Source organism: Aotus nancymaae, unplaced genomic scaffold (genome assembly GCF_030222135.1).
Source record: "Aotus nancymaae isolate 86718 unplaced genomic scaffold, 86718_ANA_hifiasm-v0.15.2.pri h1tg000092l, whole genome shotgun sequence".
NCBI lineage: Eukaryota > Metazoa > Chordata > Mammalia > Primates > Aotidae > Aotus > Aotus nancymaae.
Window position 1 is genome coordinate 13,028,086 of NW_026988507.1, and position 19,467 is coordinate 13,047,552.

General features: G+C 39.1%; 1 protein-coding gene across 2 annotated transcripts in view; it reads right to left on the minus strand.

The window, feature by feature from the left end:
• Positions 1-19,467, minus strand: part of FGD4 (FYVE, RhoGEF and PH domain containing 4) — a 165,347-nt gene that overhangs the window by 36,823 nt on the left and 109,057 nt on the right. For both annotated transcript variants that reach the window (XM_021673787.2, XM_021673785.2), the window contains exons 5-10: positions 13,584-13,673; positions 11,110-11,255; positions 10,217-10,373; positions 4,101-4,239; positions 810-868; positions 353-499 (exon numbers count right to left, since the gene is read on the minus strand). In XM_021673787.2, the coding sequence (XP_021529462.2) occupies positions 353-499; positions 810-868; positions 4,101-4,239; positions 10,217-10,373; positions 11,110-11,255; positions 13,584-13,673 (738 nt within the window). The remainder of the gene's footprint in view (positions 1-352; positions 500-809; positions 869-4,100; positions 4,240-10,216; positions 10,374-11,109; positions 11,256-13,583; positions 13,674-19,467) is intronic.

The window sequence follows — 19,467 nt, forward strand, 5'->3', positions numbered from 1 at the left end:
CTGTATACAACTATTTTTATATATAATTCCTTTTTTTCAGATGGAGTCTTGCTCTGTCGTTCAGACTGGAGTGCAGTGGCACGATCTCAGCTTACTGCAACCTCTACCTCCCAGGTTCAAGCAATTCTCCTGCCTCAGCCTCTTGAGTACCTGGGATTATAGGCAACCACCACCACACTCAGCGGATTTTTCTATTTTTCAGTAGAGACGGGGTTTTGCCGTGTTGGCCAGACTGATCTCAAACTCCTGATCTCAGGTGATCCACTTGCTGGGATTACAGACGTGAGCCACCGGGCCCAGCCACATTTTTATGTATAATTCTTATATGACTTGCCAACAGTATAATACTCACTAAGAAAAGGTAGCGTTCTTGTGCTGATGTGTTCCGAGCAGCTAGTTTGAGGATCTGTCCTTCTTTTATTAGTTCATTTGAGGGGTTTACAATGTCTTCTTCTTCTCCCAACATTTCATAAATCTCTAAGAGTTTCTTTAGGTTCTCCTAGGAAATGAAAACAGAACAGCAAGGTCACATACAAGCACGTTTCAACTTAGCAGCTTTACTAATACTCTGAGCTTAACTAAAATCTATATAATTCAGAAGGGATTGGGAGTAAGCATACATTTTGATATAAACTGCATCAGTTATTAGCAAGTTCAGAGAGTTATTGTGGGTAACATTAAACATTTTGTGAACATTCTTTTTGGTTCATCTATTTCAGTTCACTTTGGTCCAAATCTACACAGATTTGGGCAGTATTACTGACAGTTGTCTAATCAGAAGGTTCCTGTCTCCTCTGAAAACCACTTACCATTTTTCTTATTGCACTATTAGAATGGCTTGCTGCTGTAGATATAATTTCAAGTGACTCTACATGGGGAAAAAAAGAAAAGTAAATAAATATGCTTTGTCCTTCCTGTGCTTCTGGAGAGCTGATAACTTACAAAAAAGTCTGAGACCAAAGATACAACAAAAATAGAGGCATTTTCCATTATAAATTGGATACTTTCTAAAGTTCATCTGTAAGCAGATTACTTGAAACTTCATCTTTCCTTATAAAAAGTCATATATGAAGGTTAGGCTCACAGGTTTAATCGATAATGAACCATCAAAATTAATAAGGAGAGACGGAAACATCACTGCTTTTCCTTAGTTCATCTCTTGAGCGGTGACCCCAGCCCAACTTACTCTGTCTCCCTCTATCCTGGATCCTGTATTGAGGGCACAGAACTGCCCAAATCAGAATAGTTTTCCAAAACGTAAACAAAAACTCAGTTTCTTCTATGCTCCAAGATTTTGAAACTTACAGTGTACACTAACTCCATACTAGGCACTTTATTACATTATCAATTCTTATACAGCCTTAAATTGTTAAGTATTTTAGCTCCATTTGGCAGATGAACGAAATGGGGAAGTAATACAACTTGGTTAAGGTCACAGAGCTATGCTATTGGAGGGCCATACTTAAACCCAGGTTTCTGACTCAAAAGTTCTAAAATATTTCAGCAGTAGTAAGTATTTTACTAATTGTGTGAGCAAATTAACTACTAAGCACAGCCTACTTTCTTTGGGAAAATACATTCACAGTTCTATCCTGGGTTGGGTGAAAGGGGTCAGTGTTGGAGGGTTTTGTTGCTGGGGCAGGTGGGAATGGGAGCTTTTTGGTGTGGACATCACAGGAGCTCCAGGGGCTGCAGGCGAAGAGGCCTCTTGCTGGACTGACCCCAGGGAAAACCTCTCAATCCTAAATCATGTCCTGTTTTCTTCCTTTCTTTTCTGTTTGTGAATACTGGCCTGCCTAATTCTGTTACCACAACAACCCTGAGACTTTTCAAGCACATTTTTTCTCTTCCATGCCCTGCTGGACAGAATGCACTTTTGTTGCTTTCATTCCTACTTTCAGGTCACCAAAGGCCCTTCTTATGTGATTTCCTTAGAATTTTAGTGAAAGTAGCAATGGAAAAACAAACAAACAAAAAAAGTAATAAAATGCCATACCATGTCACCAACTACCTCATTTTTGATATGGGCATCCAAGGGGATACCAAAGTCTGAGCATAGAAGAAACTGAATTTTAATTTACATTTTAAAGAACTATTCTGGTATGGGCAATGCTGTGCACTTGATACAAGATCCAGGATCCAGGAAGACAAAATAAGACGGGATAAAGCCACGGCTCTAGAGATGAGTTTGAGGAAGAGCAGTGCTGTTTCCACCTCCACCCCCACCACTAGATCTGCCACTCAAATCAAGCAGTCAGGCAAGAGAGGCAGAAAATGGAGACAGGGCAGAGTTCCTAAAAAGTAGTTGGTTTGAGATGGGAAGTCAAGTTCATTCTATAGTATGGAAAGAGCGAATGGAGAAGTTTCTGTGGTCAGAGTCACTCAAATGGTGGGAGAAACATATCTGAAACAGCTTGTGTTCAAGAAAAGGCTAAGGATCAGGGCCAGGCACATTGGCTCACGCCTGTAATCCCAGCACTTTCGGAAGCTGAGGTGGGTGGATCATCTGAGGTCAGGAGTTCGAGACAAGCCTAGCCGACATGGTGAAAACACGTTTCTACTAAAATTACAAAAAATCAGCTGAATAGCTTGAAATCAGAAGGTGGAGGCTGCAGTGAGTCAAGATCACACCACTATACTCCAGCTTGGGCAACAGAGTAAGACTCTTTCTCAAAAAAATAATAATAATTAAAAAAAGAAAGGCTAGCTAGGCACAGTGGCTCACGCCAGTAATCCCAGCACTTCGGGAGGCCAAGGTGGGCGGATTGTGAGGTCAGGAGATCGAGACTTTCCTGGCTAGCATAGTGAAACCTCATCTTTACTAAAAATACAAAAAATTAGCCAGGCATGGTGGCGGGTGCCTATAATGCCAGCTACTTGGGAGGCTGAGGCAGGAGAATCGCCTGAACCAGGGAGAGCCAGGGAGGTGGAGGTTGCAGTGAGCAGAGATCATGCCACTGCACTCCAGCCTGGACAACAGAGCGAGACTTAGACTCAAAGTAAAAACAAAAAAGAAAAGGCTAACAATCCAAGACAAAAAATAATGTTTTATGTATTTCATCTCTCATCAAGATTCACTTATGACAGAAAACAAGAAATTATAAGGGAAAGTGGCAATGTTTTAAGGTTATACAAAAGTACCATTATTGCTTGTTGAATATCAAGCCATTCTTATTTCTTAAATTTTCATTCAGGCCTTTACAGTTGATTGATTTGTAAAAGTGCATGAAAAGCTAAAGTATTATTGAAACTCATAAGCCTTAAAAAAAAAAAAAAAAAAAAAAAAAAAACCCTTTCAGCCGGGCACAGTGGCTCACGCCTGTAATCCCAGAACTTTGGGAGGCTGAGGCTGGTGGATTGTGAGGTCAAGAGATCGAGACCATCCTGGCCAACATGATGAAGCCCCATCTCTACTAAAAATACAAAAATTAGCTGGGCGTGGTGGCGTGCGCCTGTAATCCCAGCTATTCAGGAGGCTGAGGCAGGAGAATTCCTTAAACCCGGGAGGCGGAGGTTGCTGGTGACAGAGCAAGATTCCGTCAAAAACAAAAACAAAACCCTTTCATTATAATCTAATGAAAAATAAGATAATCTAACAGAAGTGAAATAAAGTTTTCTTGGAGAAAATGTTATTGGACAATAAAAAGCACCATTTCCTGTTATGGTAGGAATGTTAGGGCAGGCAGAGCCAACTCTGCTTAGGTTATTTTTACACAGTAAATGTCACCTTAGCTTTCTTGGCATTCACCAACCTATGTAATTAAACAGCAGCACTTGTAATTCTGAATGGCTGTATTCTTCTTCCGAGAAGAAAATTGTGTATTGCTATTCCAGATGTCTTTAAGACTGTGATTTTATATTTCAGAGACAGTGACTAACATGAAACCAACAAAAGAAATGATTTGGATTGCTCTAAACTTGTCATTTTGGCTCAAAAGTGACTTGCCTAACTGAGGTGTTGATAACAATTTCCAGTGAAATTATCTTCTAATAGCAACATTTGACTAACGTAGCTGTGAGATATACTTCCCTTTGAAACCGTAAGGCTGCTTGGCCACTTGATTATTCCGTAATAGGGAGAAAACAAAAATAGCATTTACTTTTAGCATCATTCCAGTCCAGGGAATCAGGAGGCAATTTCCTTAGATAGTCCTTAAGGAGCATCTCATACCGGGGAATCCGCTGAACGGGTTCTAGCATGTGATGCTGCAAAGTTAAGCTCCCACAGATTTTCTGTTTCTGTAATGAGAAAGGTTTTCTAAGAAACATTTAAAAATTAGGTTAGGTTATCAAGTCTATAAAACGGAACTATTGTCAAGGGCAATATTCTTCGACAAAGTGTGGCTGTCCATCACCTGCATTAGACATATCTGGGCTGCTGTTTAGAATGCAGATTTCTGGCTGGGAGCAGTGTCTCACAACTATAATCCCAGCACTTTAGGAGGCTGAGGCGGGTGGATCACTTGAGGTCAGGAGTTTGAGACCAGCCTGGCAAAACTCCACCTCTACTAAAAATACAAAAATTAGCCAGGCGTGGTAGCACGTGCCTGTAGTCCCAGCTACACAGGAGGCTGAGGCAGGAGAATCGCTTGAACCCAGGAGGTGGAGGTTTCAGTGAGCCGAGATTGTGCCACTTAACCGGGGTGACAGAGTGAGACTCTGTCTCAAAAAAAAAAAAAAAAAAAAGCAGATTGCTGAGCCCCACCTCAATCTATAACATCACAATCTTTGGGGAAGGAGACGGAGAATATGCATTTTTTTCTTCTGTTTTTGAGATGCAGTCTCACTCTGTTGCTCAGGCATACAGTGGTGTGATCTCACTGCAGCCTCTGCCTCCTCAACCCAAGTGGCCCTCCCACCTCAGCCTTCCAAGTAGCTGGGACTATAGGCACGTGCCACCATGCTCAGCTAGAGAATATGCATTTAAAAACACCTGATATTTCTATAACATTGAAGTTGAGGACTATCTGGTTTAAGAACAGAAAGGTGGGCGCCGGGCACCGTGGCTCATGCCTGCAATCCCAGCACTTTGGGAGGCTAAGACTGGTAGATCACAAGGTCAGGAGATCGAGACCATCCTGGCTAACATGGTGAAACCTTGTCTCTTAAAAATACAAAAATGAGCTGGGCATGGTAATATGCACCTGTAATCCCAGCTACTCAGAAGGCTGAGGAAGGAGAATTGCTTGAACCTGGGAGGCAGAGGTTGCAGTGAGCCGAGATCGTGCCATTGCACTCCAGCCTGGGTGACAGAGTGAGACTTCATCTCAAAAAAAAAAAAAAAAAGCACACAGAAAGGGGGGAAAAAAAATCAAGCAGGCAGAATTTTAAGCAAGAAAATTCCAGATTGTTGACAACCACTTCAATTAGTCACTACAAGGGTTTGTGAAGTCACATTATTAAACCATTCTATAGAGATTTTTTAAAAGATGTGCCTATTTAATGAGGTCTGCTAAGAACAACTGTATTAAATGACTTTGGACTCAGCAGAAACTATTTCATAACAAGGCTATGATAAATGTCATTTCCTTTGAACTTAAAAAAGACTCCATATAGAAGAACAAGATCTGGGCATCTTTTCTCTGTCAGAAAATTTTACTATTTCATTAGTTCAAAGTATTCTTTTTCATTAGAAACCAAATTTTGTAAATAGAGCTCCATTTCTTAGGGCAAAATTGAGTCTGTATCACTTGCTTTCAAGAAGCTGTTAACATAAGAGAGAAAAAAGTAAGAAATGTTCTTGTTCCCGTTGAACAAAGCAGAAATCCCATTAAAATCTATACTGAACTCACAACATGATCAGGGCACTGCAAGGCATCAAAGCTATATTACGACATGGTGTTTGTATTTGAAGCAAACAAGTAACTGAAGGCTTCACAAAGAAGGGAATTAACACAACCTCTGATGAGTGCAGGCTTTGGAGAGAAAGACAGACTAGGGAGCAGGCCCAGGAGGAGAACCCTGAGAACAGGATCACGGTAATGAAGCAGGAAATACGTTCAATGAAAGGAGCAGAGAGAGGTTTTCTTGGCAAATAAGGTAAGTAGAAGGAAATGGAAGACGTAACATAAAGGCAATATGAGGTCATGATGTCAAGGTGAGTTTAGATTTTTCTCATCTAATGTAGATTTTTGTGCATGACAGTTGTGTCATTAGATCTGAGCTCTATTAGACTAACCTGCTGCACTGTGGCTTTGAGGAGACACAGGGAAACTCGTTTGGAAGTTGTTATTACAGACCAGGAAGAAAGTAATGACGGGCTGGAATTGGCATAGAAACTGAGAGAATAATAGCTTTCCTTCATTAGGTTTAAGATATTAATTCTATAAATTTAAATATCTCATTTGATTTTCCCCTAATCTATTATGTACATCAAGGAAAGTATTACTGATCCCAAATATTTCACATGAAGAAGCTGTGGCTCCGATAATTTAGGAGCGTTTTCTAAGGTCAAGTGACTGTAAGTGGCAGACTAGGATTCTAAAATAGGTTAGTTGATTCCTAATCTACGACTCTTCTCACAACTCATGTCATTTCGTCATAATATGGAGAAGACAGACATTGCAGAGACAGAATTCAGAGTGTGATAAGACAGTAACTACCACCATCACCATCATTTAGTGAGCAGTTACTATGCAACAAGCACTATGCTAAGCACTTCAAATACATGATTTCACAGGCAAACGAACACATACAGAGAATGTAACAAATCAAAGATAAAGCTAAGTTGTCAAGCTCTGGTGAATGATAGGATAGTGGTGTCATCTAATAAATCCAATACATATAAGAATAATTATTTACTCTGTGCAAGGCCTAAAAAGTCGGGGAGCTAAAAATAGGAAAAGAAAATGCTGACTTCGTTTGGGTGACAAGATGTTCATTACATGCTTGGCCATTTGTACTGGAGTTTGGGAGTGGAGAACTAGACTGAAACAGCAACCCTAGAGGAAATCTGTCTGGCAAGATGGTTAGAGGAAGGCGGGAATAGGATACGAATGAAAAGGATGAAAAGAAAGAAGATCGTAGAAGGCAAACTCTTTTGCTCTGCCCACATTTCAGTATTAGCAAAAGAAGCTGGTAAAAATCAAAGGAGGAGCCCAGTATTCAGTAAGGTAGGTGAGTATTTAATTACAAAAGAAAACAATGGTAAAAAAAAAGGAGTGAAGGGGATGAGGCAGGCCTTCTGGCCATAGCTGAATGAAGAGACTGACAAATCCTCCCTGTTAAAAGCAGTTTATAGGCCGGGTGCAGTGACTTATGCCTGTAATATCAGCACTTTGGAAGGCCGAGACTGGGGGATCATTTGAGGCCAGAAGTTTGAGACCAGCCCAGCCAACATGGAAAAACCCTGTCTCTACTAAAAGTACAAAAATTAGTTGGGTGTAGTGGCACACACCTGTAATCCCAGCTACTTGGGAAGCTGATGCCTGAGAATCGCTTGAACCCAGGAAGCAGAGGTTGCAGTGAGTCAAGATCATGCCACTGCACTCCAGCTTGGGTGACAGAGCAAGACTCTATCTTCAAAAAAATGAAAATAAAAAATAAAATAAAAGCAGCTATAAAGCTAGATAAAATTGACAAAATAATATAAGCATCTTAGAAATTGATTAAAGGTATGCAGGGCTGGGCGCGGTGGGTCACGCCTGTAATCCCAGCACTTTGGGAGGCCGAGGCGGGTGGATCACGAGGTCAAGAGATCGAAACCATCCTGGTCAACATGGTGAAACCCCGTCTCTACTAAAAATACAAAAAATTAGCTGGGCATGGTGGCGAGTGCCTGTAATCCCAGCTACTCAAGAGGCTGAGGCAGGAGAAATGCCTGAACCCAGGAGGTGGAGGTTGCGGTGAGCCGAGATCGCACCATTGCACTCCAGCCTGGGTAACAAGAGCGAAACTCCGTCTCAAAAAAAAAAAAAAAAAAAGGTATGCAACCATCTGGAATGTGTTTACACTTTAAAAACTGTTGAACTTTGGGTAAGAATGGTGAGAATCTGTGGCATTCTAGCCTGGGGCTGCTCCTGTCCCTCTCCCAGCTCAGTCACTATGAAGGGGTCTCCAGGGTGGCATGGGCTATGAGGGCTGGTGGGTGGCTCTTCTGCTAAGGCCAAAAAGGGCTCATTCAATTTGGAGTGGTGGGTAACACATACATGCAACAATATCAGTAGAAGTGAAGATCCCTGAAGTGGGTGAGTGGTGAGAGCCAGTAACTCCACTAGCTAGATGTTGTGGTTGTGGATGTGAAAAATATAATAATTGAAAAGAAAAATTCACTATAGATTCAACAGCAGATTTGAGATGACAGAAGAATCAGGGAACTTGAAGAAAGACTAGTAGAAATTAAATAATCTGAATAATAGAAGAAAGATTGGGAGGATCACTTGAACCCAGGAATTCAAGGTCAGCCTAGGCAACATAGCAAGACACCATCTCTAAAACAAACGAAAGGAACCCACCAAAATTTGTGTAATGGAAGTCAAAAGATTAAAAAAAAAAAAGAGAGAAAGTGAAAAAGACAGAAAATATTTGAAGAAATAATGGCTGAAAACTTCTGAAAATGATTTTTTTAGAAAAGGTCAACCAACCCTAACTAGGACAAATACAAAAAGGTCCACACCCAGATACGTCATATTTGAACTCGTGAAAGCCAAAAACAGAGAAAATCTTGAAAGCATCAAGAAAAAAGTGACTCATCACATGCAGGGGAGTATCAATACAATCAATGGCTGGTTTCTTGTCTGAAACCACAGAGGATGGAAAGCAGGAGAATGACATATTCAAAGTCCTGGGGGAGAACCCCATATACTGGCTGAGTGCAGTGGCTCATGCCTGCAATCTCAGCACTCTGGGAGGCTGAGTCTAGGTGTTCAAGACCAGCCTGGGCAACACAGCAAGACCCTGTCTCTATAAGAAAAATCTAAAATTTAGCCAAGAGTGGTGGCGCATGCTTGCAGTCCCAGCTTACTTGAGAGGCTGAGGTGGGAGGATTGCTTGAGCCCAGACGTTCAAGGCTGCAGTGAGCTGTGACTGGGCCACTGCACTCCAGCTTGGGTGACAAGAGCAAGACCTTGTCTCTAAAAAAATAATAAAAATTATAAAAACAAAATATAAAATAAAAAAGGAAAAACCCATATACCAGGAATTCAGAATCTACCAAAACTGAACTTCATTCTTCATTCATTCAAGAGTCAAGAAAAAATAAGTATAGTCCCAGACAAACAAAGACTGACACAATTCATTGCTAGTTGGCCTATTTTATAAAAAAAAACAATCACTTATGCTGAAAGAAAGTTACTCCAAAATGGGCAAATATAAAAGTTAATATAAAATAGACTTACAGATACATTTTTTCTCATACCCTTCCTTAACAATTATAGCACTGTATTATAGACTCACAACATATAAAAACGTAATATACAGGACACAAATAGCACAGAGCATAGATGAGGGAACAAAGTGTCTACATTTTACAAGAATTAAGGTGAGTATAATCTGAAGTACATTGTGAAAAATTAAGATGCATACTATAATCCTAAAAGCAACCACTGTAAAATAACTCAAAAAATAGTTTGACAATTAGAGGAATCAAAATGGTACAATTAAAAAAATTCATATGACACAAAAGAAGACAGTCAAGGAACAAGAGAATTCCCACACCAAGAATCTTAGATGACCTAAAATATGCCTTTTCAGTATTTAAACTGTATCAAAGAATATGATATTAATAATTTTGGCTAGAAAACCAAGTGGAAATTATTATGGTATTATTAAAGTGTATTATTCAGGTTTGGTGAAACAGAAGAAAATGAGGATGCAGATACCAAGTGACCAAAGAAAAGAATGGTTAGTTTCCAAAATCTTGGGGTTTACAGCAATCATTCTTTATATTCGTTTACATTCCTTTCAACAACTCAGCCTCTGAAAGAATGCAAGAGAGGCACAGACCTGAAAGGAAACTCATTTTGTAAATTTATGTAGACCCTAATAAAAATCATCCTCTGCTGGCCTCAAAAGCAAATGGAGACGTTACTGCTCAGTACGCAGCATGTGACTGATGTACATTTCAGTTTTGCAAAGATGATCTCCGCATAATTCGGAGTAGAATACAGTTTGGCTAGGTACCTCGGACAGATCTCTAGATCTCAATTTTAGATCTAGAAGACTATATAATTTGTATGGAAATAGTAATTCATAGCTTTGAATGAAACAGTCCTATTACCTGAATTTCTTCAACCAATGATTTGAACTGGGGAATACGTTCTGTCATGTTTTTAACCAATTCCATTGCGTTATCAAATCCTTTCACATATTCTCCATACATCTTAAGAAATGGTGCCAATTTCTGAAGGATATCTCCAATTCTAGGGGTAGTTTCCCTGTATCAAATATAGAAAAACAAGTCATTAAAATTTCTTTTCTTTTTTTTTTTTTTGAGACAGGGTCTCATTCTGTCATTCAGACTATAGTACAGTGGCATGATCACAGGTCACTGCAACCTCGACCTCCCAGGCTCAATCAATCCTCCAGCTTCAGCCCCCTTAGTAGCTGGGATTACAGCTGTGCGCCACCACGCCTGGCTGGTTTTTTGTATTTTTTGTAGAGACAGGGTTTCACTGTGTTACCCAGGCTGGTCTTGAATTCCTGAGCTCAAGTGATCTGCCTGCCTTGGCCTCCTAAAGTCCTGGGATTACAGGTATGAGCCACCATGCCTGGCACATTAAGATTTCTTATAGAATGAGCAAATTGACAGGACTAGAGAGGAAGTAATCACACCCTGTGCTTTATCTCATTCACCATAACGTGAGGCAGGTAGAGAATGACGCAGCACCTTTTTAAAGGGACTATAGGAATGACATAGCAAAGAGAGATGCTCTGGAATTCTTGAAGCTCCACATTACCCGATATTTTGTCTTCACTAGTCAAATGATAGTTTGGAGAGCAGACATGAAGTTCTTTGTACCACAACATCTATCAGTGGTCTTCAATGTAAACATTTAGCATAAATGTCTAGCCACAGTTGTGTGTGGCATTTCTGTTTCAATTTAAAAGCTGAAAACTACAGCATCTTACATGACTGCCTTAAACATATCATTTTCTATCTACTCCTCTTACCATTCTTGCATTCGTTTCTCCAGCTCTGGCAAGAGGAATTTACTATGGAAGGCATTTATTGATGAAATATTAGAAAAGATTTTATTCACCATCTCTGCTGGAAATGAGCCTCGGTTTGCTTCTTCCAACAGTTTGCAATAAAATACCTGAATAAAAGAATAATGCGAGCATTACTTCACATTTCGTGGTTAACCACCTGGCACTGTGCTAGGCACATAGTGGGCTCGTAGGAACTTTTTATTGAGCAAATGGAAAAGTTTACGGTTCAAGAAATCCATCACTGGAAATTTAGGAGCGAGTATATGCTTTGATTCAGAAGACTAAGGAATAAGAATTAGGAAGCTTTGATTCCAATCTAGGCCATGCTCCTATCAATAGGAATATTATGGCGAATAATTTACCTTTTCTGTGCCAGAAAATTTCCAACTGAGGTTAATAGAATTTACCCTTCCTATCCATAAGCCAGAGTTAAGAAATGTGAAAACACTTTATGTACACACAATAATTGTGGTATTTCTCACTCCTCTATGTTTTGAAAGACTTTTAAGGCAGTTATTACATATTTCCCTTTATTGTAGTTTGCTGACATAAATCTCATTTCTCCTATTAAAACTGTATGCTCCTTGGGAAAGAAGAATATCCTGATTTAGAACAAGTGCATAACATCTGGCCAGTGAATGGACAAAGGAATATATAAATTCTCAACTATTTACTTGCTTTTTAGTAAATAATAATGCACAGTAACTTAAAACATTGATATGTAGGGGGAAAAGTCTCTTCCTACACATAACAACACATACCTCAAAGACAAAAAACAAACAAACCACACAAACCTTGGGTCTTAGCTCTACTTCACTAGGGCTACTATGCCTCTTAACTGCCCTTCTGTTACATGTAGGCAGAAGGAGGTCTATTCCTTCATAGTGTCCAGATGGTTGTTAATTTTCTAAATTCACTTCCACTGCATTTTCTTGAGAGGCAAAAAGAACACAAAATTATGTCCTTAGAGGCTCCAACAGTTAGGTTACTGTAGTAATTAGGACTCTAGAATTCTAAAAGTTCGGCAACAGCAGCTGATAAGTTATTTGGCTTTAAAAAAAAAAAAAAAACACCACACAACTTGATAAGAGAAAAGAAACATCTCCACTATGGGAATATCTAAAATTTCAGGTCTGTAATTCCCATAAGGAAGAAAGTTCTTTCAAAGGTACAAACTTGACATGATTTGATTGTGGCTTATGGTGAAATTTCTTCAAAAATGATCTGATCCATAAACTCATTCCTTCAAAGAGCATAAGACTTAAAATGGCTTCTCACAGCTCACCCTAGCAGGCAAGCGGTTCACTTCTGGAACCGATGATGAAGAGGTATGCACAGGATTGCCTGTTTCCATGAAATTCCAGTTTCCAGTGGCAGAAGTGGGACAATTCTTAGAAGTAACACTACGTGGCAGCTTTCCCTTCTAACGAGGAGTCTGTACGGGCAATCTACCATTTGTCCTATTCTTCATTGCTGAAACAGGATTAAGATGCCTTAGTGGGCCAGGCACAGTGGCTCAGGCCTATAATCCCAGCACTTTGGGAGGCCGAGGCAGGCGGATCATGAGGTCAGGAGTTTGAGACCAGCCTGGCCAACATGGTGAAACTAAATGATCTGAGCTGGTATAGTCATAGGGCCAGAAGGATTTTGAAAGTTCACTTGTTCAATCTTGTATGAAACATTTAATATAGTACCTGGCATGAAGTTGCCTAGCCAATATTTGTTTGAAGTGTGAATCTACTTTATCACGTTTTGTACTTTCATCATGGAACCTTGAGTATCGTTTCAAATATACACTTGGAAAATCTAAGAACATAAGAATAACTTTTGAAAACTAAGGCATCTCTTTTTTTTTGGAGACGGAGTCTCGCCCTATTGCCCAGGCTGAAGTGCAGTAGTGCGATCTTAGCTTACTGCAACCTCTGCCTCCCGGTTTCAAGCGATTCTCCTGACTCAGCCTTCCAAGTAGCTGGAATTACAGGCGTAGGCCACCATGCCCAGCTAATTTTTTGTATCTTTGGTAGAGACAGGGTTTCACCATGCCGGCCAGGCTTGTCCCTAAGTGCTGGGATTCCAGGTGTGAGCCACTGCGCCCAGCCAGAATCATCAATATCTTATTTAGAATATAATGGTAACATGGTCCCCAGGATGACAATGAAAGGTCAAGAAACAGACTAGTGTTTAAGTTACAGGACACTGATAAACACACTTTGTGATTCATACAGAGAGAAACCTCTACTCTTCACAAATTAGAAAATGCTTATACCTAGTGAATTCACTGACAAGCTGAAAGTGCTAGAGATTTACCTGAGCAAGAACCTTTCACAGCCAAACGCAGGCCCTTCCTTCATGCAGTTTCTAAAATACTGTAATTACTAGGTTAAAATGATGTACAACGCGAAAACATAAAATAATTCTGAGAAACAAAATCTTACCTGATCTAAGAGGTCTAGCCGGCTGACATAAGCTCTTTCAGTAAGCAGAAGTTCATTAGCTATTTTGTGAAGTTTTTGCTCATCAGTCTCCTAAAAATTGAACAGATATTCATACTTTAGGAAAAAAACTTTGGACAATATTTCTAAAGTAAAAATCACATCTTCAAATGATTTGAACAAAATAGTTTTCTCAAGCTTCTCAGTTACCTAGTTCTTCCAGCCGTCAACAGATGTCAGATAAGAAATGAACAAAAGGAGAAATTTAGGCTCGAGCAGCTGGATTTAGGCTCGAGCAGCTGGATTTAAGCTGTAGTTTCTCCTTTGGCCTGTACAGCAGTTACCAGTGTAGTATTGACCCTTTTTCTGGAAATTTTTTATCTTTTTCAGTTCCTAGCATTACCCTTTCTTCATTTTTCCATCTTTCTCAGGCTACACTTTGGAAATTCATCACTCAGACATCTTGTCTAATTATCAGCTTTATACACTAAATTTTTATTAAAAAACATTTTATTAGGCCAGCTGCAGTGGCTCATGCCTATAATGCCAACACTTTGGAAGGAGGTCGAGGCTGTGTGAGACATGACTGTGCCACTGCACTCTAGCCTGGGCAACAGAGCAAAACCCTATCTCCAAAAAACAAAAAAAAAGAAGAAGAAAAACTTCAATCAAATAATACAGAAAATAGTAAGGTGAACCCCTACATACCCATCAATGAGATTCCACAACTATCAACTCATTGTTAATCGTTTCATTTATGCTCCCCCTCACCTGTCTGCCCATATTATTTCAAATTAAATCCCACTTTAGTTCTTCAGTATGTATTTATTTGACCCTTAAATATATTTATATAACCCTGCCAGTTTCATGACAACAGAAACTTTTTTTTCTTATTAGCTGCTGTGCCCCCTGTGCTTACTACAATGCTTCAATAAAAACACTGGTACTCAATACAAAATCGCTCAACGAACGAATGAATCAATGAGTAGCAATCACATACCTAACTATTCAACTATTGCTGGACATGTATGACTACTTTGACATGCTGACAACACAAGACCAAATTCATCTTTTCTGAGAAACGTCTACCCTACTACTAACTCCTAATTTTCTCTTCCTGGTAATGGTACAGTTAGCTGCCTTTGAAATCTTGAATGAGTGTAAACTTCGTTCTCTACTATGGGATCCTGACTGCTACGAGTCCTATTTATGATGCTATGTGTTCAGCATTTATCCTTCAAGCTCTCAACACTGCCACCCTGTTTTGCTCATCTCTTCTCAAGCCCCCGCCAATCAATAGCTATCAAATAATCTGATGCCAATATTTTATGGCTCTAATTTACCTTGTATATTGTTGTATGAGGAATCTTTCTAAAACTTTCCTTTGTTTCACATTTATAAAGCATTGTCAAGAATGAATGAATTCTTTGAATACTAAAAAGAAACAGTATTTCCAGATAGTTAAGCCATTGTCTAATGAATGTTTTTATTTTTGTATTTTGTCAATTGTTTTGTGGAATTCTTTCTAACGTATATGCTAAAATTTTTGCTCTGAGAAAAATATGCAAGAGTATATCCTTCCATGTACTTCTCTAGGGCTATTTATCTTCAAGTGAAAAGAAAATTCTAAACATAAAAAAAAAACATTGCACACATAATTCTACTTTCATAGAAAAGCCTTCAGTAGTCTTCGTCTCATTGACAGGATAAAATCCACACTATGTATATTCAGGATTATTCAAACCTCTACTCACTTCCTCAAACTTCCTTCTCATTCTATCGTTACAGGTCCATTTCTCCAAACACATCACACAGATGCACGTTTGACTGTTATCCAAACGCACCTCTGGCCAACTCTAACCCTTTCTTCTTTCCATCCTCTCTGCCCGGCACATGCTCTTGCTGTTGTAGCTCTCTGGGTGTCTAAGACACTTTCTGTTTTGACTGCTGAATTCCCACTCTTCTCCATAGAGCCTTCTTCAACTATTCAAAGCCCTTGGGCTCATCCTGCTGGAAGGTATTTTATCTTTCAAACATAAATATTTGTAGTGAAAACTTTCTATCTAGTACTTCGCTGAAATACCCTTTCTCTGTAGGAGATTATAAAGTATCATAAAAGTTTAGGCAAAACTCTAGAAGCAAAGTGGACCAAAGCATATTTTAAGCCAGGGTCTAACTTTGGTATAAACACTGTATTTTAAACCGTGTATAAATGCTATTAAATCCTATGACTACTTCACTGTGTTCATCACATGACATCTACTTCATGCTTTACACTTTACACACAAGATCCATTCTAATATGTAAAGTTAATGTGTTGTTTCTTACAGTGGCATTGAAATGAGGTATTTTTATGTGAAGTCCTCAGGTAAAGCAATATAACAGTGTTTAAATAATTAGTGGTCTCAGAAATACAGAAATAAGATGTAGTCATCTAATTCCACAATTAGGCAAAGTTTTGGCTGAACTTAATACAATTCAGGATAATGTTCTGGCATGGTCGGTTGCTAGCTTGGCATATTTCCCATCCCTCATTTCTTATTAGTATCCAGATTGGGTTAGTGTATATATTACTACTATACAGCCAGTTCCTCTGGGGAAACAGACTTTCTTTCCAGATCAAAAGGTGGAGCCCTGAATAATGTAAGAATCCAAGTACATAGTGATTGGTTCCGGGTACATAGTGATTGGTTCCGGGGACAATGAGATATGAGGAAATATACACTGAAGGCTTTGGCAATAGGAAGCTTTCTTCCCTTAAGGCAGAGCCAATGGGAGACATCTCTTTTTGGGGCTCCCAGAGAATGACAGTATATGTAGGCTTAAGTGTTATCAGCAGCCAGTCCACAACCACAGGAATGAAGGCAATAAACTTCATTCTTGTTTAGGCCAGGCTAAGTGTTACATGTGACCAGAAGCATCCGGAATGGTATATGATACATATGCAGGATACTCCATGAAATTTAAAAACCTAAGTAATTTTTAAGCAATTACTACTGATAAGGAGAAAGAGATAAAACTTAAATACCTTGTGGGATAAAAATGTGACTTTCCAACTGTAATTAAGTAAACATAAATGCATAGCAAATACTTAAGAAACCTATTAGCATTTCAGAGGAAGATACAGGAATATGCTGTCCTTCATATTCCAAAGAAATACTCCCCTACATCAATGTTGTAAGCTGTTTGCTTTATTTTGCTTTTGTAAGCCAGAATGATTGAGGCATAATTTATAGACAGCAAAATTCACCCTTTTTGGTGTATAGTTCCAGGAGTTTTGACAAATGCATGTGAAAATGTAACCCAGAGGTCCCCAACCTTTTTGGTACCAGGGACTGGTTTCATGGAAGACAGTTTTTCCATTGACTGGGTTGGGGCGGGGGGAGGGGAATGGTTTTAGGATGATTTGAGCACATCACATTTATTGTGTACTTTATTTCTATCATTATTACACTGTAATATATAAGGAAGTAATTACACAACTCACCATAATTCAGACTCAGCGGGAAACCTGAGCTTGTTTTCCTGCAACTAGACAGTCCCATCTGGGGTTGATGGGAGACAGTGACAGATCAACAGGCATTAGATTCTCATAAGGAGCATGCAACCTAGATCTCTCACATGTGCAGTTCACAATAGGGTTCAAGTTCCTATGAGAATCTAATGCTGCTGCTGATCTGACAGGAGGTAGAGCTCAGATGGTAATGTGAGTGATGGGGAGCGCCTGTAAATACAGATGAAGCTTCACTTGCTTGCTCATATGCCCCACCACTCACCTCCTGTTGTGCGGCCCCATCCAAAACAGGCTACGGATCAGCCAGTACCAGTCTGTGGCCGATGGGCTGGAGACCCCTGACATAACTACTCCCACAGTCAAGATATGGAATATTTCCATCATGCCCCTTTGTGGTCCACCCCCTCTCTGCTCCTAGCACCAGATCCTGGTACTGACTCATGTTTCCTTTTCTATAATGTCATATAAATACATGTGATTTTGAGTCTTGCTTCTGTCATTCAGCAAAATTCATTTGAAATACGTGCATACTGTTATTACTGGTCGTAGTTTATTCTTTTCAAGCCCTTGGTTTTATTCTGATAGTGGTGATGGTTGATTCTTTTCACTCACTCATACCCTATGTTCTGATTCGAATTCTGACAATATCTTTAAAGAGAGCAACTTGGCAGAACTTGTGCCATGATAAAATAATACATCTTTCATGAATCAGAGAATATATTAACTAACAGATCTTACTGTGTATTACTGCTATGCAATGAAGTCACCCCGAGGTCTTCCAGAGTCCCAAAGAATCTTAAATAGGAAGCTTATCAGAAACAATCTTTGCTGACTGCAAGGCATGCTTTAGCTGAACCTGGCAATTGTGGATATCCTGGTCAGACTTTGCAAAATCCGAGAGGGATGCCAGCAGTTTTCGCAAAAGCTATGCTCTCTTTGCACAGATGGTCTTCTACATGTTAGGTCCCTAACTCTGACAAAGCCAACACAAAGATAAGCAAAAAGTCAGCTTGCAGACAACATACGGTTTAATCACCCACTTACAAAATTATTGGGGATTTCGAGATGGACATGAGGAAATCTTGGACCAATGGTGCCTTGCTTTAGGTCAATCAAAACAGCAATAATAATATCACCATAATAATAAAAGCTAACACACAAATTGTTGTGTGCCGGACACCATTACAACTATTTTACATAAACTGATGAATCCTTACAACGATAAATACCATTATTATTTCTATTTTACAGACAGCACACACACAACAAAACAAAATCCTGAGGCTCAAAGAGGTCAGGTTACTTACCCAAAGTCAGAGAGTTAGAAACTAACTGTATCACATAGGCAAGTACACGATTTTAAGTTACTATTCATGATATACCCTGGTCACTATCATCTTCCTTTGCAACAAAACCCAAGACTGTGATATCTGCCTGTAAACAGACAGACTGAAAAATCACCAACTATCTGCTTACGAAATCCACCTGAAAATGAAATGTATTACTACTGTACACTTTAATTTATATATTATTTTTTCCAACATAAATTCTATTAAAGAGAGACTTTTCAGCATTTTCGTAATTATCAGATATACAAAATATAGTCATTTTGAAGTGATAATATGCTGGCTTCCAACTTAAAAAACTTATTTAAGGAAACTCTATAAGTACATTAAAGAGAAATATATGATTTATTTGCATGCATGGGGCTTTATTACTATATTAGAATTACATGTAAATAATAAAGTAGTTTTAAAATTGCTGGTTCATTGGGGCTGTAGCCTAACGGTTTTTAAATAGGAAAGCTAAATAGATAAATATTTCTTCTTAACATTGAGCACTTCAAAGTTATATAACCACTACTTGTGCTTAGCACGTTAACAGGAAGCCATTTATTCTTGCAATCCTTTGGGAAACAGCAGTAGTCATGCACTATTAATTTAATATATAATCCCATTTTCTTCTATTGAAGTCTAAGAAAAGAAGCTTGACTTTTCAACATAATTTATAATTTTTCAAAAATGCTATTTTAAAAGCATCTTACTTTGAATATCCCTGTATTTTAAATAGGGATATCCAAAGTAAGATGCTTTTAAAATCCCATCTCTATTAAAAATACAAAAATTAGCTGAGAATGGTGGCGCACGCCTGTAATCCCGGCTACTCGGGAGGCTGAGGCAGGAGAATCACTCGAACCCAGGAGGTGGAGGCTGCAGTGAGCTGAGATCATGCCATTACACCCCAGCGTGGGTGACACAAGAAGACTCTGTCTCAAAATAAATAAATAAAATAAAGGGATTTTAAACTTACAAATACATACACAATACTATACTCATAAATTGAAAGGTGACTCCCAAAGCATTGCCTCAAAAT